General features: G+C 42.3%; 1 protein-coding gene across 2 annotated transcripts in view; it reads left to right on the top strand.

Annotated features, from left to right (window-relative positions):
- Positions 1-2044: 2044 nt before the first annotated feature.
- YLPM1 (YLP motif containing 1) overlaps positions 2045-26051 on the top strand; it is a gene marked incomplete at its 5' end in the record, with an annotated part of 35374 nt that continues 11367 nt past the window's right edge. The window contains 16 exons of one of the 2 annotated variants that reach the window (XM_083863595.1): positions 2045-3082; positions 8237-8473; positions 9363-9557; positions 10742-11469; positions 13638-15944; positions 18306-18411; positions 20424-20667; positions 21825-21917; positions 22283-22457; positions 22616-22761; positions 23122-23309; positions 23941-24003; positions 24294-24413; positions 24695-24871; positions 25093-25176; positions 25406-25489. In XM_083863595.1, coding sequence (XP_083719721.1) covers positions 2045-3082; positions 8237-8473; positions 9363-9557; positions 10742-11469; positions 13638-15944; positions 18306-18411; positions 20424-20667; positions 21825-21917; positions 22283-22457; positions 22616-22761; positions 23122-23309; positions 23941-24003; positions 24294-24413; positions 24695-24871; positions 25093-25176; positions 25406-25489 — 5985 coding nt within the window. Of the gene's footprint in view, positions 3083-8236; positions 8474-9362; positions 9558-10741; positions 11470-13637; positions 15945-18305; positions 18412-20186; positions 20668-21824; positions 21918-22282; positions 22458-22615; positions 22762-23121; positions 23310-23940; positions 24004-24293; positions 24414-24694; positions 24872-25092; positions 25177-25405; positions 25490-26051 lie in introns of both variants that reach the window. The other variant, XM_083863594.1, reaches the window with a different exon arrangement.

Below are 26051 nucleotides of genomic sequence, written 5' to 3'. Positions count from 1 at the left end.
ATTTTGATGTTCCCAGAAATGCAGATCTCTCTCAGACCAAACCAGAAGAGAAATTCCTCCCTGACTCAACTCTGGCAGTTGGTTTAAACCTGCACAGGATTTAGATATCAGATGCTTGCACTGCTTCTTAGTAACGAGAATTCAGCCTCCCTGCTAACATCCTGTCTCCTGCTGTAGCCAGTTTCCATAGCTTCAGAAGACAGAGAACATACAGGAGCACCACATAAAGAAATTCTGAATAGATGCAAAGGATAGTAGAAAATAATTTCTACTGCTTTCTGGAGACACCAGAAGATTTAAGATTACAGCCTTACCAGATGAAGAAATTTAGCTGCTGATCCGAGATGTGACACTGATTAATTGAGGGGTAACTGAAATGTGGTATAATAGTGTTTAGAAGCAGGAAGAAAGGGAGCTATTTAAGAAAAACAAAAAAAAAACAAAACCCAAACCAACATGATGGCAACCTTTTAATGATACAGACTGAATAGAATAAAAGAATTAAAATTAACATATTCTGAATACAAGAATCAGAGGGCATAATGTGAACCTAACAGCGTTGTTTTAAGGACAAGGTAACATTGGGTAAAGCAAATGTATCTTGTCTGGTGGGAATCAACTGTACTGCAACCCAAACCAGATTTGAATATTGAAAAAGCATCTGTCAAGTTATCTGGAAGTTACATTTTGGCTTCCACAATGTAGGCTGGAAAACAATTGCCCTGAAAATGTTTAGGTACATGTATTCCCTCATAAGGGAAGTAACAAGTTTCTTGACAATTTGAGTAACCACAACAAACAGCAAAAACAGTGAGAGAGATCTGGCTGCAGGAAATAACTGTTAGTAAACTGATCACAAGAGAACTCATGTAGTGTGAATAGATCAGCTGGATGAATTAAAGGATGTTTGCAACAGGAATTCCCTATTTGGGAAGGACAGACTCAAAAGCTTAGCGAGTAACTGGCCCATAGAACTCAGGTATATAAATGCTAAGTACAAGACAATGAACGGTAGATGCAGGCTAAAAATACAAATGCTATCTGAAAGTCATATGTACTGTAAGAGAAATCTAAACAGACCATCCTAAATAAATAGAAAAGCATCAATAAACGCCTCTAAATGAAGAGAAGAGATTCTAAAGAATGGAAAAGGCAGATCTATAAGTATTAAAATCGTTTTCTTAAAGGTTGGCATCTCAGTTGAATTCAGTCAAATATTTTCTTGCAGATTTATGATGTATCTTCTCTGTGAATTTCCTGAAATTTATCAAGAGATAAACATAAAGTCCAGCTTTTCCACCAGAGAGGATAAAGCTTCTTCTGTATCTAACAATGTGATTTTCTTGATATTGATCCTGACTGAAAAGTCTTAGGACCTTTCTGCCACACCTGCCTTTCTCCACTGGCCAGGGACCCTTGATTCAACAGGCATGAACTAGAGACTGAACATGACGAAAATTGCTCAGGTTTGTTGTGATTGCAAAGAGACCAAGCGGACACAGCACAGTGCCGGTGTCCTGCTGACCCCCTGCACTGCCCGGCTGCTGGAATTCACATATACACCCACGCGTGCCTCTTCCCTGCGGTGGGAGTTCATCACTTGGCATAAACCATTGGTAACTGCCTACAGAACATATTTGTATGTTTAACTCATACTTTAATGTGGGGAAACGCGGGGACCCAGGAGCGCCCCGGGTGCGCCGGGCCCGCTATACACAGCCTAGCTCTCGGAGCGCCTAGCGGCGCCCCTACACACAACGAAGGCCCCCGCGCCGGGGCCGCAGGGGCTCCCGCCTGTCGCCTGTCCCTGTCCCGGCCGTGTCGCGTCTCTCGTTCCCGGCGGGGCGAGCGGGATGTGCCGATCCGGGTCCGCCTCCGCCCGGCGCCGGGGGCAGATGTCCGCTAGGTGGCGCTGCCGGCCGCCCGGGGGCCGCTCTGGCGCGGCGCTCACGCTCGACTGCCCCGCGGGGTGGGGCCTGCCCGCGCAGGCGCCGCGCGCCGCCCGCCGCCGCCGCCGCGGCCTGTGTCCGCTCCGCGTTCCGCCATGTACCCGGCCTGGGGCTTGTACGGGGCGGCCGGGCACTACCCGCCGCCCCCCACCTCCATCCCGCCCCCGCCGCTGCCCATCCCGCCCCCCAGCGTGCCGCCTCCCGCCGTTCCGCCGATGCCGCTGCCCAGCTACCCGCCGCCGGGCCCCGCGCCCCCCGCCGCCGCGCCGCCACCCACCGGTTCCTCGGGGTTCCTGAGCCTGCAGGAGCAGCACCTGGCCCAGCTGCAGCAGCTCCAGCAGATGCACCAGAAGCAACTGCAGTCTGTTCTCCTGGGGCCCCCGCCGCCGCCGGGGCCGCCCCCGCCGGGGCTGCCGCCGCCGCCGCTGCCCGGCTCCTTCACCGAGTGGCAGCAGCAGCCCCCGGTGCCGCCGGTGCCGCCGCCGGTCCGCGGCTACCAGAAGCAGTACGGGCACCGCGAGCCGCCGCCCCGCAAGCCGCCCCCCGCGGCCCGGGACCGCGACGGGCAGGAGCCGCCGGGCGGGCACGGCGACTGGGGCGAGCCGGTGCCCGCCGAGCCGGTGCCCATGGACATGGAGCTGTCCTCGCCGCCGCAGTCCCCGCAGCCCGCCGCCCAGCCCTACCTGCCCCCCGCACAGCCCTACCTGCCGCCGCCCCAGGCCGAGCCTTACCTGCCCCCCGCCCAGCCGCCCCCGGCGCAGTCCCCGCCGCTCCAGCCCTACCTGCCCCGGGCGCAGCCCTCCCAGCCGCCTCCCTCCTTCTCCGAGCCTCCGCCTTCCTACCTGGAGCCCCCGCCGGCCACCGCCTCCCAGCCCTACCTGCCGCCCCCTGCCCAGGGGTACATGGCACATCCCCAGCCCTACCTGCTCTCCTCCCAGGCCTCTCCTTCCCAGCCCGCGCAGCCCGCCCTGGCCTCCTCCATCCCTCCCCCGGTCAAGCCGTCGCAGGCACATTTCCCCCCGCCCCAGCCGTCCTTGCCCCAGCCCGCTGCTGCCCAGCCGGAGGCCGCGCAAGGGGCCACCAAGGAGGGCGGTGGCACGGAGCAGCCGGACCCCTCCACCATGACTCCCCAGGTAAGGCGCGACTGGCAGCGGGCACTCGCCAGGGCAGCGGTGGCGATGAGCCGCTGGCAGGTACGGGATGTTGCAAAGGTCCCCGAGTAAGGGCAGTTAATAAACACACCATATTTGCATACTATTGAAAGGATTTGGACGCAATCCGTGGAAGTGTGGTAATGGCACATCTCGGGGGAAGCTTCATTAAAGGTGATTTATGCTGGGGTGGTGGTAGGGATGTAACAAATGGTCAGTCTTCGAGAAAAATTGTTCAGGGAAAAGTGCAAATCCTGGCCGACTTTCGTTTTCTTGAGCATGCATTTGTCTCTGGAGAATGTATTCCAAAGTTCAGCATGTGGGCGACCTGCACCTAACCCCTGTTGGCCTTTTCTGGCCTGTTGTGAGATGCAGCAGTCTGTTTGCGGGTTGCACATTGCGGGATGTCACTTGTCTTCAGTGATTTCTTTATTATAGTTTTTTAAGGAGTTGAGTTGCAGTTGTCTGCCTGATCAGTGTAGAATTGTGACTCTTTCAGTTTTATCACACAGAGTTAAAGCTGCAGAAATGTTTCTGGTGCACTACATACTTGCCCTCTACTTAGACTTAAATCCACATTTTGTGCTACATGTGCTTGATCTTCCAATAAAAAATTGCATAGGGCATTGGAGGGAAATGTTCTGAAATGCCTTGAAGTAAAAAAATGTTATTACTGTGTGTTTATGTGTACACTAGGGCCAAAATACTGCAAAGTGTTTGCGTGCATCACTTCCTAAATGAGACCAGTTCCAGTGAACTTGATGGGACCATTCATCTGCATTGTCAGGGACAATCCAGGCTTAAGGCTCACCATGCACAGCGAGGTGTGTGTGCATGGGGCAGGCAGATTCACTGAGGCTTCTGCATGGGCTTAGAGTTATCTTACTGGGATCCACCTGCAAGAACAAAATTAAAGTGCATACTTTAAAATTTCTTTACTTAAATCTACTTTTTTGGTAAATTGATCTTAGGGTTCTGATTTGAAGTTAGGTTTGCAAAATTTCTATTGTGTCATATTGAAGTCACTGACACTTTAAATTTGCTGATTGCTGGGACACCTTTTTAATTGTATCTATGTAAATTCCATTTTTACATTTGTACCATATAACTAATTACTGCCTGGCAAAGTAGTGCTTTCAGTTAATTTCACTCAATTTTATGAAGGTTTTGCACAGTACGAATTGATTTTTTACACTGATAACATCAAGACTTAATTTTTTTAGTGACAAAAGCTCAAAAAGCCACGTGCAGAAAGTGGTGTTAATTTGGTATTGAGGCAGCTCGTTGACTTCTTAAATTATTGAGCTCAATGATAAAATAGTAAACACTCTCCAGAAGAGTTGCAAATAGTGCTTTATTGTGGTGGGCACATGGAAGCAGCGGAACACTGATGAAGTTTGCATTGTCTGGTTTATGGGTGTTTATACAAACGGCTTCTATCTTGAGTAGTTTACTTACTCTCATTCACAATTCAGTGTTGATTGAAAAGGAATATGATAATTTCTTGGTCATAATTTTGTTATAACAAATTGATACGATTTTGGCTATCTTACGCTGTAAAATGAGAGAGGATTTGGACTAACAAGTTCTTACACAATAGGAATAGCTAAGTGTAGTGATGCTTTCATGTTAGTAAACGGAAAAGCTGAGTAAAGAAACAGTGTAATTTGTCATTTGTAGCATCCTATTGAGCCCTTGTTTAAACTGGCAATTGAAAGCAATTCTTTCTGTTCTCGTCCCACAGTAACAGTGGCTGCAGATAAATATATCAGTGTTTTTCTCTTAACTCAGAAAATATTACACAATTTGCCATGAGTTGGTGTTTTATTATTTTCCTTTCCTGCCCGAAACACTGTTCTTTGCCCTGACAGTATAGTGAGTTTAGTGTAGTGTCTTCCATGGGTATGAGGTTGGATTAAATTGCTGCATTCTTATCAAATTCAGTTAAAATAAGTGTGGTGTTTCCTTAACGTTTCATCTGATAGTTGGGTAATGTATGCTGCTATTTGTTTTCAGTATCAAGAATGGATAAGGTTGGAAGGGACCACAGGGAGGTCGTCTGGTTCAGCCTCCCTGCTCAAGCAGGGTCATCCCAGAGCATGTGGCACAGGGTTGTGTGTTCCAAACAGTTCTTGAATATCTTCAGTGAGGGAGACTCCACAATTTCTCTGGGTAATCTGTTACAGTGCTCAGTCCCCTACATGGCAAAAAAGTTCTTTCTCATATTCAGGTGGAACTTCCTATGTGTCAGTTTCTGCCCATTGCCCTTTCCACATTCCTTGGCATCACCAAGAAGAGCCTGGATCCTTCCTCTTGGCACCCTCCCTTCAGATACTTGTGTACATGGACAAGGTCCCTTCTCAGTTGTCTCTTCTCATGGCTGAACAGGCTCAGCCCCCCCCAGCCTGCCCTTACTAGAGGGAGATGCTCCACTCCCTTGGCATCCTCATTGCCCTCCACTGGACTTGTTCCAGGAGTTCAAGTCTCTCTTGTACTGAGGAGTCTAGGACTGGACACAGCACTCCAGCTGTGGCCTGACCAGGGCTGAGTAGTGGGGCAAGATCATCTCCCTCAACCTGCTGGCAATGTTCTTCCTGCTCCAAGGATGTGTGGGTATATCTATAAATATGCATTTATCTATATCTGTTAAAGCTACTTCAGCTTTAGCACCTCACTGTTTAGTAGATTGCTGTTCCCTTTAAACAGCCCCTTTGTTTTATAAGAGTGCTAAACCATTATTTTGCAATTTTCACCTGGAAAGGACATAATGTCCCGCAAAATAGGTATTATGTTATGGCCTAGGGTCACCTATATTAACTTTGGAGTAGTCTTTCAGTGTGGACTTCCCATTAACCTGTTTGGTGGTATGTCCTGTGGTCAGGAGCTGATAGTGCTGGTTTCAGTGTTCCTGTAAAATGTAACAGGCCTAGTCCCTTGGTCAGCCAAAGATGGGAAAAGGCCTGTGTTGATGCTCGTGTTTTCCTTGGTCTTAAGGATTATAATTGGACTTGAAAAATTACAAGTCCAGTTGAATGACAAGTCATGGTGAGGAGGTAAGCACTGAAATAACTGAGCTTTTCATCATGAAAATTTTTCTACATAGCACTTCTGTTTTGCTCCAAGTAAGCTGTAAAAATCTACCTTTCTGCTTTTCTCGTGCTTTTCAAATAGCACCGTAATAGATATCACTGACTCATCTGCTGAAAATAATACATAATTATTATCATAGTTCTGAAAAGCCCATGGCATATTATGAGTTTTAGCCCTATGTACAGTTGGTGGAATGAGGAGGAAACAAAATAGATCTGTGGAGACTACAATTTTTTGGCAGTGGAATGTGTGCTCACCCATCACAGCATCTAGCACCATGATGGCAAATCACCTTATAGTGCCTTTTGAGATGGATAATTGAATCAGGTTTTGTATAGCTGGGGGGAAGTATGCTCCTCCCTTGAGTTGCACTTATTTCAGCATGTTGTTGAAGGTTTCTGACAGAGTCTATGCTGGAGTATGCATGTCTTCCACCCAAAACTATGGCAGCTCTTCTGAGACATACTCTTGTTATAAAGATTCATGGCAGGAATAAATGCATCATCAATTTAAAATCTATGAAGCATAGTTTCTCATTTCATTGACCTCATTTCCAAGTTTTAGAAATATTTTTTTAGAAATACACCTTTGTGTTTCTGTTTGCTACCAAGAGAAAACAGTATTTCTAATCTGAGCATGAGGTAGGTTTCCAGCAGAAAGTTACTCTTCTTTTTAACCTATTTAAGATGGGCAGAGTGATGCACTTTTGAGAAATCTCATCAGACAGCACTTACTGCTTGGATATTGTCATGCTTTTATTTTAAAATGTCTGCATCTTTTGGATTATTTTCTGTTTCTGACTGAGCTTTTATATAGGTGTTTTTTCTTAACTGTGCATGCTTGAATGGAAAGGAAGAACAGAAGGTGTAAAAGATGGAGATCAGTCACAGATTCTCAGAGGTGATGGAATTGAGAGTACAAGAATGGTTGCACTAGGTTAGACAGAAAACAACAGTATTTTATCATTCTATCTTTGATAGTGACTAAGAGCAGATGGTAAAAGCAGGAGTTAAAAATCAAGGACGCAGCAATACTTTCGTAAGATACAGGAGCTGCCTTAGCTGTAAATGGTGTATTCATTTTTAAAATACGTATATTTTTCTGAGCTGTGTCTTGAATACACAAAATTTTAGCCTTGGAGAGGTCTCTAATAGGAACTCTGGTGGCACAAGATCATGTCAGGTGAGGAGCAGCCTCCCGCAGATGTCTTTCTATTCACTTGATGCATGATATTTCTCATATTCAAAGAGATACAGGACCGTTGGTTCTTATTCAGGTCTCTTTAAGATACTACTGCTTAAGTGTTGAGATATTTATCTTTAGTCTTTTGTTCTTTATGTTAGTGGCCGCTTACTTTTTGAAGCTTCTGTCATCTGCCTTGAGTACTCTTAATTCTACCTTGAAATATTTAAAACTGAAAGCTTATTATTTCTTAAATGGATCATTTTTTGGGTGCAACCATACCCGCTTCCCTCTTCAGCTATTGAATAAGTCAGGATTAATGAGAATTCAGATGATACATAATCTTCACCATATACTGGTTCTGATTTTTCTTTTTACTTTCCTTAGCTTTGTTCAAACATCTTCACAATTTCTGAGCTGTCATTTTCAGTCTACCTAATGTCTGTGTTCTCTGTTCATCCTCTTCATCTCTTCTGTTCATTTCCTTCTTTTTCTCTTTACTGTAGTTCTTAGGTATAAGAAGCTCTAAAACCAATAAAGATGATACTTATAGTGTATCTGTAGTAATTTTTCTTATTATTGTCTGTGCTCCAGATTTTTGTTAGCATTGTTTGCTATAGTTATAGAATAGTAAGCTTGTTTGGGTAAAAAGTAAATTCTGTTGTGTGTTCTGTGCACCACATAGTGGTTTCTGAATTTTGATTTAATCTTCTGACATCCATTGCAATACTGTTACTGTAGAAGTGAGTTCTTCCCCAAAACAGTTTAAAAACTTTCCTACTGTATGATTCTAGTGATTATCATTAATGATTTTCTATTGTTTTTCTTTTGAAAACTGTCTTAGAGAATTTACATCTATTGCAGGAACAGCAGCAATACTGGTACCAGCAGCACCTGCTTAGCCTGCAGCAAAGGGCAAAAGCTCATGCTCAGGGGCAGCAGCAGATGAAAAGTCCAGTAGTGAAGGATGAGCAGAGAGCAAAGTCTGAAGAAGGGAAAATGAGTGCTTCAGCTCAGCAGTCTGAACCTCCTCCTCTTAATGAATCCCTGCCTCCAGCATCCAAAGAAGATGAGTCTTCTCTTACATCCACTGAAACTCAGGTAGGCTTTGTAAAGTGATGCCACTCCATTTGTGTCCTAGACGAGCCAAAAACCCCAGGAAAATTAATGCCATCACATTTTCTTGTATGCTTTGTAACAACAACTAAATGTTGTGAAGCAGTCTTTAAAAAAATTTGCTAAAGCTGCACCAATTACAAAATACGCTTCTTGTATATAAAATTACATATTCACCCACATGTGCACCAACTAAATCTGAGCTGACTCCCCTGCACCTTCCACAAAGTTGTCATCTTTGTGAGAACCCTCATGATATCAAAGTGCAAGATCAGGTAGTTGAGGAATGCTATGTTTAAGACACTATTTCTTAATTTCTCTCTGGCAGTTTGTGAATTCTGGTTCCCCTTCTCTCTGTGCATTAGAGTCGGTCTGAAAGCCAAGAATTTTGCACAGCATGCTCAGTAATAGTTACTGTATAATAGGTGGAGTTCATGATTGATGTTTGAACAGTAGGTGCTCCACTTTAACTTACAGGATGCAGATTTCTACAAAGTGTCAAAAATAATGCACTTGAAGTTACTTTACATCATCATGAAAAACCACTGTTTCTCATTACATTTGCTGTGAGTGACAGATAACATATTTTCATTAATCTCTTTCCTGCAGGTAGTGTCTTTATGTATGAATAACTTAATTGCCATCAGCCTAACCTTTAGATTGGGCTGTTCATATTAAGAAAAGATGTGTTCACATTAAGAAAAGGTGGGATAAAAATCAGCCTTCCAGAGGCTGTGGGTGGCTGGAACACTGAAATAGAGTAATAAAGCAAAGAACAGTGAGAAAGATCCTGTAAAATGTGTAGTGACCAAGTGTATTTTTTTTCTGACAGAAGAAATTTTCATTTATTTATAGTATTTGCCTTTTTCTGTAGCTCAATATTGAACCTCCTGATGACCCTGAAGAAGATTTGAGATTGCAGCAATTGCAAGCAGCAGCAGCTCAATGGCAGCAGCACCCCCATCACCGGGTTGGGTTTCAATATCAGAGAATAATGCAGAAGCATGCTCAACTGCAGCAGATTGTACAGCAGTATCAACAGATCATGCAACAGCCTCCACACTTAGAGGTGAGACACTAAGGAGATGGTGTTTGATATACGTCCTGGGTGACCCAGCGCTCATAGTCTGCTGAAAAATATGTAGTTGAATAATTTATGATGGTTGGCTCATTTGTCTAGCTACTTTTTCTGGTTGGGTAAAAGTTTATATCCATTTTCCCTACTGTAGCTCAACTTCAGAATAAAAAAAAAAACATTGACAGATGGTGATGAAGCTTCAGTAGGATGAGAAGTACAAGACTTTACACTTCTTGTAAGATTTTTCAGATATACCTAGGTAATACAGGAGCAAAGCTGAGTACAATATTGAATTTACTCAGCTTTGAATGTTTTGCCAGTGGAGAAGAAATTCAGAAAGGTCAGGTAAACAGATGATTGCACAGAGTCATTTGGAAGCTGCTCTTTTTTACAAAAATAAATATTTACAATGTTAAATACAGATGCTAAAAATAGACAGTAAATGTAATTAAGAAAATCAGTATCTCACTGATTATTTTTAACTCAAGTAATCAGTTGAAACCAGTATTGTAAGCTTTAAGCTTTTAAGTAGAAGTTGATTACTGCATTAGAGAGTTGAGTCAGCTTTTACTGGGTTGGTAGAGTTCATACATTAAGCATTTCTTTGTAGGTTGGACTGTCTACGTTGCTTGTTTTTTTTTAATATCTTTGAGTAAACCTTAAAAATCTCAGGTGAGATCAAGCCATGAATATTATGATATCCTCACATAATGAAAGACAGAACTCCTTGAAAGAAGCTTCATTTGTGCAAATAAGGTCTGGCAAAGGCTTAGAGAAGATAATGGCAGACAGCTGAAGCAATTCTGAGCAGGTTAATAGCAAAAACTGAAACCTTGAGAAATAGTCACATAGTGTATATATGTGAAGATTGATTTGTGCTTTAGCCATTGCTAGGATCCAGTAATAATACAGATTATACAGATCATAGGTTTCTTCAGCTGTCCTGTTGAAGTCTTCTATACACAGATATAGTATATAGTCATAAAGTACATTAATTTTCACAATGTCTTTAGATGTCACAGTTGGCTTTTGCTTTTGTTTCGGTGTAGTTCTTCCTCAGGCTTGCAGCCAACTCATCAGAAATTGTGGTATTACAAGTGATACTGAAATACATGGCTCTGAGAGTAACTGACTGTCTAAAGTATTTTGAACCTATTCTTGTCATTTCATTGCAGACAATGTCAGTGGACATGCAACTGCGACATTATGAGGCACAGCAAAAACAGTTCCAGCAGCTTCATAAAGATTGGGAGCGATCAATGAACCAACAGTGGCAGCATCAACTTCAAACCTACCCTCACAAAGACCAGCTTCAAGAGTATGAGAAACAGTGGAAAGCATGGGATGAACAGATGAAGGTCACCCAGTCACATCTGCAGGAAAAAGTGACCTCACTCCAAAATCTGAAGAATCAATATCCTGCAAATGTTTCACTACCGCCTCCATTTATTCCATATTCCCAAACTGGTCAAGGTGGCATTCCTATTATGCCTCCAACTTTACCTTCAACTACACCTCCACTGGTCCCCCCGCCTCTCTCTTCGGTTTCTCAGTTATCCAATTCCTCTGTCCCTTCAGGATCCAGTTCTCAAAGCAGTCAAGCTACTGAAACACCAAGGCCAGCTCTCCTTCCCACCCCTGGTACCTATGCACCAAAAATAGCTAGTTCAACTAGCTATTCACCTTATCATTCTCAAGCAGGTTCATCCTTTGGCTCATCTGACCATGGAAAGTCTCAAGATCATCTTAGTAAACAAACTGAACAAGAGTGTGGGGAACTGAAAGGCACTTCTGGAGTGTCTTCGACACATCCACCTATTGTGCAGGATAAACCTGTGAGGTCAGGTGGATTGCTTCCAGATCCTCCCAGATCAGCACGTTTTGAAGGCCCTAGAGGCCCTAGGTAAGAAAGTTTTTGTTGATTTATACGTATTCCAGGCTACAAGATTTTCAGTGATTTATTAAGAAATGGAACATATATCTTACTCTCAAATCTCTCTGAGGTTGTATGAAGTGTGTATTTGTTCAGTGGAGATTTTATTTTTAATACATGTACACCATGCTCTTTGTATTTATATTTTTAAAGCAAGGATATATAGATGTCTCACCTGAGCATAATCTAAAGTAGATTGCATTTTCTTTTTTTGGTAAAGTGCTTGAGGATGCTGCCTCTTTTAATTCACAGAGACACAGTGCTCCTTCTTTGAAAAAAAAAAGAAAGCTGTTGTAAATATTTTATGTCTTTGCTGATTTTTTACCTGCTATATAATTTAGTCCAAGATCTTGGTTTTTGAATGTTTTTCTTTGATACATGATATCAGGGTGTAAAAATGACATCTGTTCTATCTTCTCATTAGTTAGAGATGGGTTGGTGTGATGTCTGCTGAATCAAAGGACAGTGGTGTTCTGTTCAGTTGTTTCTGTCCTTGCATACTCTGCTAGACTTTACAATAATATCTTCATGGTTATTTCCCTTCTCTTTGCTTCCAAAGTGATCAATCATGAATAATAATTAGTGAATTGCCAGCAATGTACATGAACTTTATATAAATGAATATTTTTCTATCACCTGATAGTTTTTAAAAAGTGTTTCTGTTCCTGGGGATTTGTTGGATGTACGGTTCTGAACAGACAAGTTTTCGTGACTTGCTAGTGCATGTCTTTTATGTGTGTTGGTTTAGAGCTCAGTGAAATGTAATGATAGACACAGGTTGTCTTTCTGGGCTGTGAGCAGACGTTTCCAGTTCATGTCTAGCTTTTCATCCACCAGCACCCCCAAGTCCTTCTTGGCAGGGCTGTTCTTGATCCCATCGTTGCCCAGCCTCTGTTGAGACCAGGGGCTGCCCTCAGCCAGGTGCAGGACCTTGTACTTGGCTGCATGAGGTTCCCATGGGCCTACTTCTTAAACTTTTCTAGGCACCTCTAGGTGGCATCCTGTCCATCAGGCATGTTAGCCACACCACTCAGCTTGGTGTCCTCTGCAAACTTGCTGAAGGTGCACTCAGTGCCACTGTCTATGTTAGTGATGAAGATATGAAACAGTGCTCATCCCAGTCATGTGAAGGACACCACTTGTCACTGATCTATCTGGACACTGAGCCATTGTCCCCTATCCTCTGGATGTGACCACCCAGCCAGTTCCTCATCCACCAAGTAGTCCCATTCATCAAATCCATCTCTCTCCAATTTAGAAAGAAAGATGTTGTGGGGGTGCATGTCAAAGGCCTTAAAGAAGTCCTGATAGATGACTCTATAGCTCTTCCTTTATCCACTAGTCATTCCTCATAGAAGGCCACTGGGTTGGTCAGGCAGGACTTGCCCTTGATGAAGCTGTGCTGGTTGTCTCCAATGACCTTCCTGTCCTCTCTGTGCCTTAGCATAGCTTCTGGAGTGATCTTCCCAGGCACAGAGGTGAGACTCACAGGTCAGTAGTTTCCAGGGTCTTTCCTTCTACCCTTTTTAAAAATAGATGCAGTATTTTTTCCTTTTCCCAGTCACCAGGTACTTCACCTGACTGTCACAGTTTTCAACATACCATGGGGAGTGGCTTGGCAAGTACAGTAGCAAATTCCCCAACTATTCTGGGGTGTATCTCATTGGGTCCCATAGACTTACATATATTCAGGTTCTTCAGGTCATCATGAACCTGATCTTCTCTAACCATGGGAGTGACTTTGCACCCCTGGTCCCTGTCTTGCAGTCCATCCACTCCAGAGGCATAGGGTTGTTAGTGAAGACTGAGGCAAAAAAGTTGTTGTGCATCTGAGTCTTCCTCGTGCATCATTGCCAGTTTGCCAGTCATGTTTGTCCAAGGGGTACACTTTCTTTGATTTCTTTTCTGGCTGACATACCTGTAGAAGCCCTTCTTGGAACTCCTTGCATCCCTTGCAAAGTTCAGCTTCAGCCAGATGCTTTGGCCTTCCTGAGTCATCCAGTGATGTACATCTGTGAATCCCAAACATCTAAGCAACTTGACTTTAGACATGAGTTCTCTAATTTGTATAAAACTAATCTATAGGATTTTAATATGACATATTCATTTGAATAAAACTTCTATTGTGTCATCTGTAGATTTGATGGACCTCGGGGAAGGGGATATGACAAATTTGAAGGCTCAAGACAGAGAGGACCTCGTTTTGACTCCCAGCGCTCAGAAGGATACAGGTCACGTTTTGACCGACAGAATACAGATGGACAGTCTTCAAGTAGATGGGGCTCTATCCCACGAGGACCAGCAGGACAATTTTATACAACAAATGCATCACATGGACACGGTTCCCGACCTAGCGGTCCACGGTGGATGGGGCCCAGGCCTCATCTGGGACAGCAACAGCAGCAGCAGCAGCAGCAGGCACAGACAGACTCACAGTCAGAAAGCAAAGAACCTTTTACAGACACAGCTGGCGATCAGCAGTCTGTAAGCAAAACAGAGTCTACTCCTGAAGCACAGAGTGCAGGTCCCGTTGAGCCAAATGAGGACCTGACAGACACGCAACAGGAGCCATCCAAACCTGAAGTCAAAGAACCTAGTTCAGACCCTCCTAAAAAATGGACATGGAGTTCACATGATCCCAACCAGCAGGTAGAAGAGTCCAAGCCACCCACCCCACCTATTCAGAACCAGAATACAGTAGCCCCTGTAACAGGAGATCAGGATTTGGATACACCAGATGGCCAGTTGACTGCTTCAGATAGCACTCAGGCCCTACCTGGACCAGAAGGCAGAGGAAAAGGGCCATTTATGCATGAAGATAGGGGAAAGGGACCAGGAGGCAGAGGAAGGGGCCGTGGCAGAGGGCAAGGGGATGGCCGCGGCTGGGGAATGGCCCGTGGCCGGGGAATGGGAAGGATGGATGGTGGCCGGGGAATGGGACGGATGGACGGTGGCTGGGGAATGGGCAGGATAGATGATGGCCATGGCCGGGGAATGGGCAGGATGGATGATGGCCGTGGTAGAGGATATGTATACAGAGGCAGAGGGCAGGCTAGGCAGGCATCCATCCGTGGCAGGGGAATGTTCAGGAGAGCAGACAGCAGAGAGAGGATGCCAGAAAGACGGTCAGGCAGCAGGGAAAGGATGCCAGATGGACAGTCAGGCAGCCGAGAGAGGGGACTGGGTGGACGGTCAGATAGCCATGAGAGGGTATTCTCTAACCGAGACAGAGAACTACCCAGACGGGCAGGCAGCTGGGATCGAGGACGGGCAGGAAGCCGGGAGAGAGGCCCGGTCAGACGGGCAGGTAGCCGGGAAAGAGAGCCCGTGCGAAGGGCAGGTAGCCGGGAGAGGGAGCCCATGCGGCGGGCAGGGAGCCGGGAGAGGGTCCCTGCCAGGCGGGCAGGGAGCCGGGAGAGAGTCCCCATGAGGCGGGCAGGGAGCCGCGAGAGAGACCTGGTCAGGCGGGCAGGTAGCCGGGAGAGGTGTCCCATTAGGAGGGGAGATAGCCATGAGAGAGAAGCAGGCAATATGGGTAAACCCATTCACCTAGGAGATGACCCTGACAAATTGCCTCCATACCATCGAGATGAAACATTCAGGGGTTCTTGGGGTCGTGAAGATGATACAATGCAGGAGGAATTTCCTTTAGAGGGTCAAGATGACCCATCTTTGGAGCATGAGCAATTGGATGACTGGGAAAGAGAACAATACTGGAGAGATCACAACTCTGATTATCAGGATGATTCTGTAGATGCATATGACAGAGATGACAGGTTGCAATCCCACCATTCACTGCCTCCATTGTCTCCCTTACCACCACTACCTCCTTTATCATCTGATCACGACAGACGAGATTCATGGTGGGATGACTGGAAAGGGCCAAGAGAAAGGGAACTAGAGAGAGATCTAGATAGAGCTGGAAGATCCTCAGATATTTATGATCAAGATTTAAACAGAGAATGGGATAGAGACTGGGACATGAGACCTATGGATGACAGAGAAATGGGGAATCGTGACCTGGATATCCCCCCTCTACCACCATTACCACCCCTTCCACCTCTGGACAGGTATCGTGAGGATAGGTGGAGGGATGATAGGAACAGAGATCATTATGACAGAGATCTCCGAGACAGAGGGGAGCTTAGGATTCGAGAATATCCGGAGAGATACGACACATGGCGGGAGAAGCAAGACTACCTTCCTGAAAGGACTGACTGGGAGAGGGAACGGTTGTCTGATAGGTGGTATCCAGATGATGGAGAAAGACTGCGGTCTTTGGATGACCATTCAGATTCATCCCTTCCTCCACCTTCACATTCCTCTGATATGCTGGGAGCAGATTCAAACCTGGACTCTGACCAGTCCTTGGGAGGAGTGATGGTCCTAAGCCAAAGACAGCATGAGATAATTCTAAAGGCTGCCCAGGAGCTCAAAATGCTTCGGTGAGTTGCCTGGTTCTGTGCCAGAACCTGTTCTGATTCGAATAGGAATCTTGTTCTGTGGAATCCATTTGAGTCAACACAGTAATGGCTTCATTTCTTTTACCCACAGCATGATAATAGGAGCTCACGTGGATCATGTTATTTGGGGTACCTTTATCACAGCTTTTGTAGATGGACTTATTTTCTTAAATAGATGGTTGTCCCTTTCCTCATGAATATGATGTTCCTTCGCTATATGTTACTTTCCAGGAAGATATCTGTCCAATCACCTGACTAATCCTTTTGTTATCCTCAAATAAATTTGTGGATAGTTGCTTTTCAGTCTTTTTGGTGGTGTCAGATGAGCTTAGTGATAATTGCTTTTTAGTACTTACCCCTCCAAATCCACATTAACGTGGTTCTTAAGACCTATTTAATTTTTTGGATACTGCTCACTTCTAAGTTAAAATATAGGTGAGTTTTTGTTTGATTGGTTGTTTTTTTAGAAGGCTTCCTCATTTGAAACCCAATATTGTCAGTAAACAATTTTGTCAAATTTGGTTGATCTTAAGTTCTGGGAATCTGCATAAAAGGAGTGATAATAATTCGGAGGATATGAATGCAAGAGTTCATCAAGACTAAATTTTTAGAAAGCAGCTACTAGACTTCCTAAGGCTATAATAAGTGTTTATTATGAAATTAGTAATAGGAGAGACTGGGCTGTATGAGGCTTTCAACAACCTAATCTAGTGGAAGGGGGGCTGTAATTAGATGATTTTTGAGGTCCCTTCCAACCTGATCCATTTCATGATAGAGACGTTTTGTACTTTCCTTCAGGCTGTTTTGTTTTCAGATTCTTAAGATTGCTGAGCACCTGTCCCATATGGAAGGTCTTAGTTGCATGCCAAAATGCAAGAAAAATAATTTTTTTTTTAAAGGAAAAACTTTTATCCTGAATAATTTAATAATTTACTGCAATTAGATTAATTCAACAGTGTTATTAACTGTGAAATCTGTCTTATAAAGTAGTACTTGCTAAAAGTTTGGAGTAATAGATTATTTTCAGCTTCCTGGCTTTCCCATTGCCTCAGTTGCCAGCCATATGTTTTGCTGTTTATTGTGACCAGCTGCAAGGCAGTCACTTAGGCTAAGGACTGTAGTTTGGAAATTACTACAAGAGTGATTTATTAGGGCTGAAATATTTTAAACATAGTCACTATAATGTTTAATGTAAAAAGTAGTTACATATCTTTCAAAGCCATTAAAAAGGGGAAATATAGACATGATACTGATTTTTAATAGAGTATGAGGGTAATCTTAAAATTCCGTTGGTACTTCTCATTAGATTCTTATAGGCAGGTAATTTCAGTCTGAACAATAGGAACAACTTTATGGAAATTACTTATTAATTTTGGGGGGATTTTTTGAGCCAAGAGTTACACCAGTAGTATGGTACATAATTGCTTTCATCTCCAAAACTAAAGCCTTCGTCTGGCTTTGCTTTAATGATGTGTGAAACAGCATAATGTCAGCTGCAGACTCTTCTGTATTTATGATCTAGTGTGGTGCTCAGTTTACTCTTTGTATTTACAAAGCACTGAGGATTCTCTTCTTTGAGCCAAGTTCTCCTTCTGCTGAACACTGAACAGATGCCTTACTAGTTAGGGTGGTTTCTGTTACGTCTTGTTGCAGAGAGATCCCATTCTTAGTTATTTAGAAACTGCTTCATTACACAGAGTTATTAGCAATTGAAAAACCTAGATTAAAAAATGCTAACAAAAACTGAAGAAAAAGGAAATCATATTCTCTAGAACTTTGTAATCCAAAGATTGTAGTACTCACAGGTGAACCTGGTCTCTGCTCTGTAGACCATGTATTGGTTGTGTATTAAATAGCATTTTGATATATAAACCAAAGAAGCAAAAGTTAGGCTCACTGTTTGGGTTTTATATATTGGAATCTCTTGTGCTTAATTGGCCTCAATCCTGTTACCATGTGAACCAGGGCAAGTAACTGAGAGCATTTACGTATGCATTGCCAAGGGGTTTCTTGCTTGCAGAAGGTGTTGACAGAAGGTAGAAATACAGCTTTGCTCTGAACTGTTCAAATGGAGTGGTTCTGGTAAAGCACAAAAGCATAACTGCATGTCTCAGGAAACTTGTGATCAGAAAGCATGCAGCTAATACACTAAGTGCCTCCATGGTTAGGTGAAACAGGGATTTCTGGATCACAGCACTGCCCATGTAAAGCTTGCTGTGTCCTTTTCTTCTTTTGGCTTTTCTCTGATGCGAGTGTAATATGTGTTTTCACCATGGGCATTGATTTCTTTAATTTTTCATTTAAGTTATAGACTGATAATACTTTCTTATTATGCACGTGCAGAGAACAAAAAGAACAGCTACAGAAGTTGAAGGAGTTCAAACCTGACATTTCCACCCAGGACTCTCCAAGACCACAGAGCACAAGCACAAGGCCAGGTGCCTTTCAGGTAAATTCATTTTACACTGATAACATGTTGGTAGTAATTACTATTTATGTATGTTGAACCAATTCTACACACTGCTGGTCAAATTTCTCTGTGGGATGCCTCCCCAGCAATCCTTTCAGCCTTAGCTATCTTCCATTGAGGCAAAACAACTTCTTTGTTTCTTTAAATTTTCCAAAGCATTTTCTACTCAGTCAGTCCACCGTGTCTTTCAAGTATGATCCATCATGGACGGTTGCTGTTGAACATGAGGTTCAACAGTCTAGGTTGCTGTGGGATAATGTGCAAAAAGAGGTGAGCTCTTCCAAAACAGGGATGTAAGGTTTACAAGAAGACCCTGCTTTTCCTTGCTTAAGTTCTTTCAACTTGCACTGCTTTTCCTACTTCACGGGCTATGTCCTCTTTGAAGTTGGAAAAATTTGAGGATATGTCAATCAGAAATTGAGATATTTCAATGTAGCATGGGCATTAGCCTTCTATTTGCAGGTTTTATTTTGAATTCTTATTACCTTCTAGAATATCATAAAGTGCATGGAAACTCATGTTCATGTACCTCCATCCTATTGTGATACAACTACTCCTCTACTGCTTAATATCCTCTCTAGTACTGGGAACTCTTCTCAGATGCTTATATTTGGGTTTTTTGATAATTCAGAAATCAACTGAACTTATGCAGTCATGCTAACACAGGTTTGTAAATCCTTCCTAGAATGAGGAAGCAGTTTTGTTGAATGTGTATCAGAGGAGATATCTGAGTTGATGCCGAGTCTTTATTCTTCATCACATCTTAACCCCAAAGTTACTCACACCAATAAAATTAGCCATAAGGTCTTTGGGTCTGACATTCAGCCAGACCAACCTATTTTGTCCCACTGTCCAGAGAAGTGTTATGCAGTGAATGAGGCACTGCAGGTTTTCTTTTTGCCTAGGCGACCTCTTCCTTGTTTATAGTGTCTGTAAAGTAAAATAATGGAACTGATTTGCTACCAAGAACTGCAGGTATGTTGATGCCTTTAGGAAGTTACTTTACTCAATTTTGATATTTTGTATCTCAGACTACTTCATTTATCTGCCTAGAGATTTTCAAAGGACTTTTGATGTTCTTGGAATTCCTGCCTCAAGATATTTCTGCTGTCACTTTGAGCTGTTATTACAGAGCTCAGCTTTGTATCTACAACCATTCTGCAATTTTCATTGCATGTTGCTAAAAAGGCTGCCTGTAACTTGATATCTGCTTGTAACTGTGGAATTTCTTGTGGATATTTGGTTCATGAAGGATTTGGTTTGGTTTGCTTTTCCACTAGGCAAGACCTTCCAATTTCTTATGTTCTTCTGATACTGGGCTTTCCAGATATTTCTGCTCTCTGTGAATTTTTCCAGTGGTTTCCAAAAAGAAACTGGCCTTATCAATCCTTTTGCATCTCACCAAGCTGCCCTACTTTCAGATTTTCAGCCTTCACACAGACAACAGGAATCTTTGCAGACAGCAGGAGTCTTTGGGAATAAAACAGTAGACACTTTTGAAGTGAGATAGGCCTACTGGAGCTAAAATTGGTAAGGTTATTTTGAAGAAGAAAGTAAGTAGTGTTTAAGCCTTCACATAGTGAACAAACACAAAATTAAATCAGGCCACCAGTTTTTTAAAATAGTCCTCCTGTAGCACCTTGATGGAGGTACTAGAAAATGTGTATGATTTGACTGCGGATTGCCATTGCACTTACTGAGGATGAGAGAAGGTTAGTTTACAGATCTACATTAAAAGTGCTTTCTGCATCTAGGTCTCTTCTCAGCTATCTTCAGAGGCACCAGTAGAAGCCCAAGCTATTAAACCTTCTCCTGCTGTTATTATAAAGCCTCCCGTGTTGTTCAGACAGCCCACCCCTGTGACAAGACCAAGTGCCCCACTGGCAAGGCCTACTACACCTATGACAAGGCCACATGCTCCAGTTTCTACTCCAACTACAATCCCAAGTCATGATCAATCTTTAAAACCATCACCTTCTGCTGTGGAACAGGAACGCTGGGATGAGGACTCTTTCCATGGACTGTGGGACACAAATGAGGATAAAGGAGCAAATATGGAGTACGAGTTGTGTAAACAGGAGTCAATGATGCCTCCACCTGTCTCTTCACCTGTGAAAGTACCTGCTGTCCACACCTCCATTCCATCAGCTGTACCAGTGTCCCTTCCTCCAGTTATTCCACCAGTTCCTAAAGCACCCATCATTCAGCAAACGGTGGATTATGGCCACGGGCGAGGTGGGTGTTGCAGTGTATTTGATATGTATCAAAGAGCTAATTAGTCCTCCTGACTTTTTTTGAAAGGACTGTGTCATGCAAAGTATGCATGTTATGCAGTTGATGTGTAGACTTGTGTATATTAAGGATCTAATGCTGAGCAGTGCAGTTATAAGGAGTCTGTAACCTTAAACCAGTTATGACCCTGAGTTTAGTGTCTTTCTTGATACTTTTAAAAGAGCTATTTTGTGTTGGTGAACAGTGTATATTTCATGACTGCTATTCCATGAATGGTGTATAGCCATGGGTGCTTCTAAGAAACAGAAAATTACATGTTGTATTTAGATTGATACTGATACTTTCCCTTAATCCCTTTGTAGGTGAGTATGGAAATGACTGGGCTAGAAGGCAGTTTGGATGGTTAAAGTTCTTAGGTGTGATTTAGTGATTTAAAACAGAATGTGTCTTTGGTGTTTGCATTATTTTTATACTGTATAATGGGTATGAGGTATCCTCTAGCCAGAGAGGGAGACAGAGTCTGGTTCTGAAGGGCATGCACCCTGTATAGGTGTTTAACACATAAGCAGTGAAAGGCTCTGCTTTTTGCTTTTGAGCTTACCAAAACTAAAATTCAACACTAGTATTTAAATAGAATTGATCTCCCTCCTTTAACAGGAGTGAAATTATGTCATAAAGAAGTTCTTAAACTTCTGCATTGTCATTTGACTGTTTTTTCTCTCTCTAAAGTAACATAACAGGACTGGAAGCCATATCTGTTCCATTAAGTAGAAGTTCGACTAAAAGCTGTTAGAAAAAATGTCATTGTTGTGAGACTTTCAGTTACTGTTCTTGACATTACAGTATTCTGTGAGTTATTGAAACTTACAGAGCATTTTAATGTTTATAATTTTCTAACACTGCATGCTACCTGAACTCACCGGAAAAGGCAGAAATCCCATTGTTAAGATGGAGTGGTTTAAATAAACACACTTCAGCCTTTAAAAACCATGGTGCTATCTATTTATGTAAAGCTCTTTTTGCATTATCCATTAAAAGAAATTACGGTAGTTTGTTCTAGTCACTTTTAATACCATTGGCTGATGACTTTTCATGAAGAGGAAAGAAAATGCAAGACATGTTTTAAAACCTTAATTATTTTTTTGTTTATTTTCAACCAGATATAACCACTAGTAAAGTGGAACAGATTCCGTATGGGGAGAGAGTAACCCTTCGTCCAGAACCTCTACCAGACAGGCAAACATTTCAAAAAGGTAGGACATGCTTGGCTAGCTTTCAAACAGTTAGTTAGCTCTTAAGAAAAATTGTAAGACACTGAAAGCTTTTTCAAATGAAGTAACTCTTGTTTAAGCTACAACCATTTTATTTCCTTCAGAGGTATAAGAATAACAGTTTATATTTCCAAGAGGAATACTGCAGTCAATAACCTAGACACTTTAAAAATTCAGTTTTGTAGCTTTAAGTAGGATTGCACAGTATGGTTGTCTGTTATGGTTTAGAAAAAAGTGTCTGATTAAGTCCACCCTAGCTCACATATCATATACTTTTCTTGCACTCTTGCCTGTTGCCTTCTTTTTCCAAAACAGTAGTTAGGGTTTCCATGGGTTTCTCCCTTCAGAGCATCCAGGTCGCTACAATAGAGAAAGAGATCGTGAGCCTTACTTTGAGCGTCAAGGTAATTCCAACCCAGATCATCGGGATTTCAAGAGAGAGCGGGAATTGCACAGAGACCGTGGTTCTGTGGACTACGAACGAGAGAGATTTGAAAAAGAGCGGCATCCCCGAGATGACAGGTACGTGACTTTGGAACACTATGGAAATCAATACAGTTGAGGCTGTATTGTGTATCAGGCTGTTCATTTTGCCTGTGAGGAACATGTGCCTTTTATTCTGGAATCCATAATGGAAATTCACAAAAATACGCAAAATACACTAAATAATCTTTTGGCAGGGTTCTTCCTTCTACACCTTCAAGAACTCAGTCTTACCGTGACAAGAAAGACCATCCGTCCTCCAGGCGAGGTGGTTTTGAAAGACCACCATATGAACGAAAGACAGATCGTCCAGCATATGATCATGGGCCTTCCATGTTTGGAGGTACAGTTCCTCAATCTTGAAGTCATGCTAGAATATTATGAAAAATAATGGACTTGCAGAGGTGAAGATTAATTGGTAGAAGATTGGCAGTATTTGTTTGTTCAGAATGTATAAGTCAAATATATTAGGAAATTTTCTTTAGGTGGTGGCATTAAGTTTTGTTTCTCAGTGGTGATGAGATCATGAATGAAACAGCTATATACTCTGCGAAAAACTGTCTTTGATTACAATAGGTTTAAGATCAGAAATTTTAATTATTTTGAGGACATATCTGTGAATTTAACTTAAAATAATGACGGTGTGTTTAAATCAGCTCAGCTGGGTATGAACATCTTAATTTTTTTATTTCACTGAACTAAGAAAATTCTTCTGTCCAAACACTGGAATTTGAAGGTGATCGTAGAAATTACCCTGAGGAAAGGATTCCTATTTCTGCTCCATCAATGCCTCGTCAGCCACCACCTGCTCCACGAGTAGAAAGGAAGCCAGAATCTAAAAATGTAGATGATATTTTAAAGCCACCAGGACGGGATAGCAGGCCAGAGAGGGTGAGTATACATTCTGAAAGCAACAATCAGTTTCTACAAAGTCTATATTCAGATAAAATGCTGGTGGACATAATATGTTGGGACAAGTATACATTTGAGGAAGCTCTAGAAATTAGCTTATCCCAGGCACTTGCAAAGGAGCTATTGTAGCATAGCTGTTAGGAGTCCACAGGAGAGGTAAACCGCCTAGGAATACTCAAAGCAAATTAGTGTGTAATATTAAGGTATTTTGGCCTCTTCTGAGGTCTTCACTTTGGTTTTTGATGTATCAGGGGAAAGACTTGTCTTTATGCAGAGATTTGGCAATGCACCATATTATATAAGAAAGAACACAATTTTGGCTCTAAAACATTTTGGTAAGTTTCATTCAGTTAAATGAAAGAAATTAGTGAAAGTGAACCAAATCTATAACATGCAGCCTAAACTGTGAGATGATTAACATCAAAAACTCTGAATTATGTGGAACTACTACCATTTCTCACAGACTGGTTTTTAAAACAGACAGTGAATGCTTGATGAGATGCAAAAGTGTGAGCCCACAGCACTTAATTCTCTAGAAGAAAATCTTTGCAAAAGAGAGTCTGTTAAATGTAGTACAGTATCATATCTTCATGCATGATCTTTGTTTCAGATTGTGATCATCATGAGAGGGTTACCTGGCAGCGGAAAGACGCATGTAGCAAAACTCATCAGGGTATGTGAACAGGCACTCACTGTGTAGTGCTGCTTGTCTTTTACATGTGCTTCCTCTGCTGTTTGCTTTCTCTTTGCCTGGGAGTCAAGTCTGTTGTTATTTCATGTTCCATGTCTTCATGTGCTGTGTGAATCTCCACCACTATTAGCAAGCAGGAGGAATACAACTCTCTTCTTGTTTTGAGTATTGAGCAGGGAACTTCTGTTGACCAAAAGTATTTTGAAGATCCTGTGTCGCAGAATGGAATTTTTACAGCAAAGGTATATGATTTCTTTTTGCTTTCTTCCCAGGATAAGGAAGTAGAATGTGGAGGACCTGCACCAAGAGTTCTCAGCCTTGATGACTACTTTATCACTGAAGTGGAGAAAGAGGAGAGAGACCCAGATACAGGAAAAAAAGTTAAAAAGAAGGTAGTCTTAATTCTGTTGCTTTTCTTGGCAAAGAAACAAGACATTCTGGAAAAACAGTGGCAATCAGAATTCCAGTCTGTGGGTTGGGAAGAGTGCAGAGGTCTCTGGGCTATTTTTCGAAACAAGCCAGTATAATTTAGGGTGGTGTAAGCAAATTCTTAAAAACTGACCTGGAAGGTGTTTTTCTCACACCAGTGCACTTTGTGGTCAGGGCATTCAGGTGTTGAATATTAGCCACTTTATAGATGTTCTCTCTCTTAATGCTTTTGTCCTTGGTAAAGGTGATGGAGTACGAATATGAGGCTGATATGGAGGAGACCTATCGTACCAGCATGTTTAAAACTTTCAAAAAGACCTTGGATGATGGATTCTTTCCCTTCATTATCCTCGATGCTATCAATGATAGAGTGCGACACTTTGAACAGTTTTGGAGTGCTGCAAAAACAAAGGGGTTTGAGGTAATGGAGCCTAAATAGCATTGAACTTGCTAACAGCCATATACTGATGTTTCTAAACTTCTGAATGGAAAGTGTCCCCCACATTCAGGAAAAATGCCGTGGTGTACAGTTACAAGTTTACCTTTCTTAAAGTGTACTACTGAATGCAGAGTGTATCGCAAGGTAGAAAACGAGCTCTAAAAATTGCTTCACAATATTTAATATTGTCTTTTCCTTTCTAGGTTTACTTAGCTGAAATGAGTGCAGATAACCAGACGTGTTCCAAGAGGAATATTCATGGGCGCAAGCTAAAGGATATCAGCAGGGTAACTGTATACATCTGGAGACATATTGTGCTTTTAGGCCCACTGTTGTTTGAAAATAATAGACTACATAATGCTTACACATTTCCTCTAAGAAATACTGGTAGTTATTTCATGGGATTGATTAAAATTACTGAAGTACAGATACATCTTGTTAGCAATCAGAAACCAAATTTTCCAATTAATCTGTTAGAGTTTTAGAAGTGCTTCATTTTTGTGTGTGTTTTATTAGATGTCTGATCACTGGGAGGCAGCACCACGCCACATGATGCGCCTGGATATCCGTTCTCTGTTGCAGGATGCTGCCATAGAAGAGGTGAGAATCTCTGTGCTTGCTAAAACTACAGATGAGGTCAATGTGACTATACTGAAAATATGAAGCAGACAAAGATGTGATCACAGCAAGGCAGTTATAAGCAAGGCACTTTAGAAAGCCAGAATCACTGTGTCAGGAAAGTGTGTTTTGTTATTCTTGTGAATTATCCCAAACGTGAAGATATATTTTTACCTTTTATCACCTTTTTGAAGTTCAGACTTAGGTATCTTAGAACAAGAGTTGAAGTCAGTTTGCTCTTAGCAGCTGCTGAATACCAATTAAGGAGATTAAAGAGAATCTTTGCGTTCTTAGATGAAACTCAGCAGTTTTTACAGGTTACTGAATTATTTAGATCATATTTTGAGAAAGTAGTTGGAGAAAGTAAGATAAGGAAATAAAAAAATTTGAACTCAGTCCTTGTTTTGAGAATTAGAAACGTTTAGCAGAAAATGAAGAAATAATTAACATGTAGCAGAAGGTTACAATTGCCTTTTTACTTCATCTGCAGTTTGCTGTGACATGCATCTTTGGTGTGTCAGCTTACTGTATTGTTGCATTCTTT

The sequence above is a fragment of the Zosterops lateralis genome, assembly GCF_965231275.1.
Source record: "Zosterops lateralis genome assembly, chromosome: 6".
Taxonomy (NCBI): Eukaryota; Metazoa; Chordata; class Aves; order Passeriformes; family Zosteropidae; genus Zosterops; species Zosterops lateralis.
The sequence above is the reverse complement of the archived record's forward strand: the minus strand, read 5'-3'. Positions and strand labels throughout refer to the sequence as shown.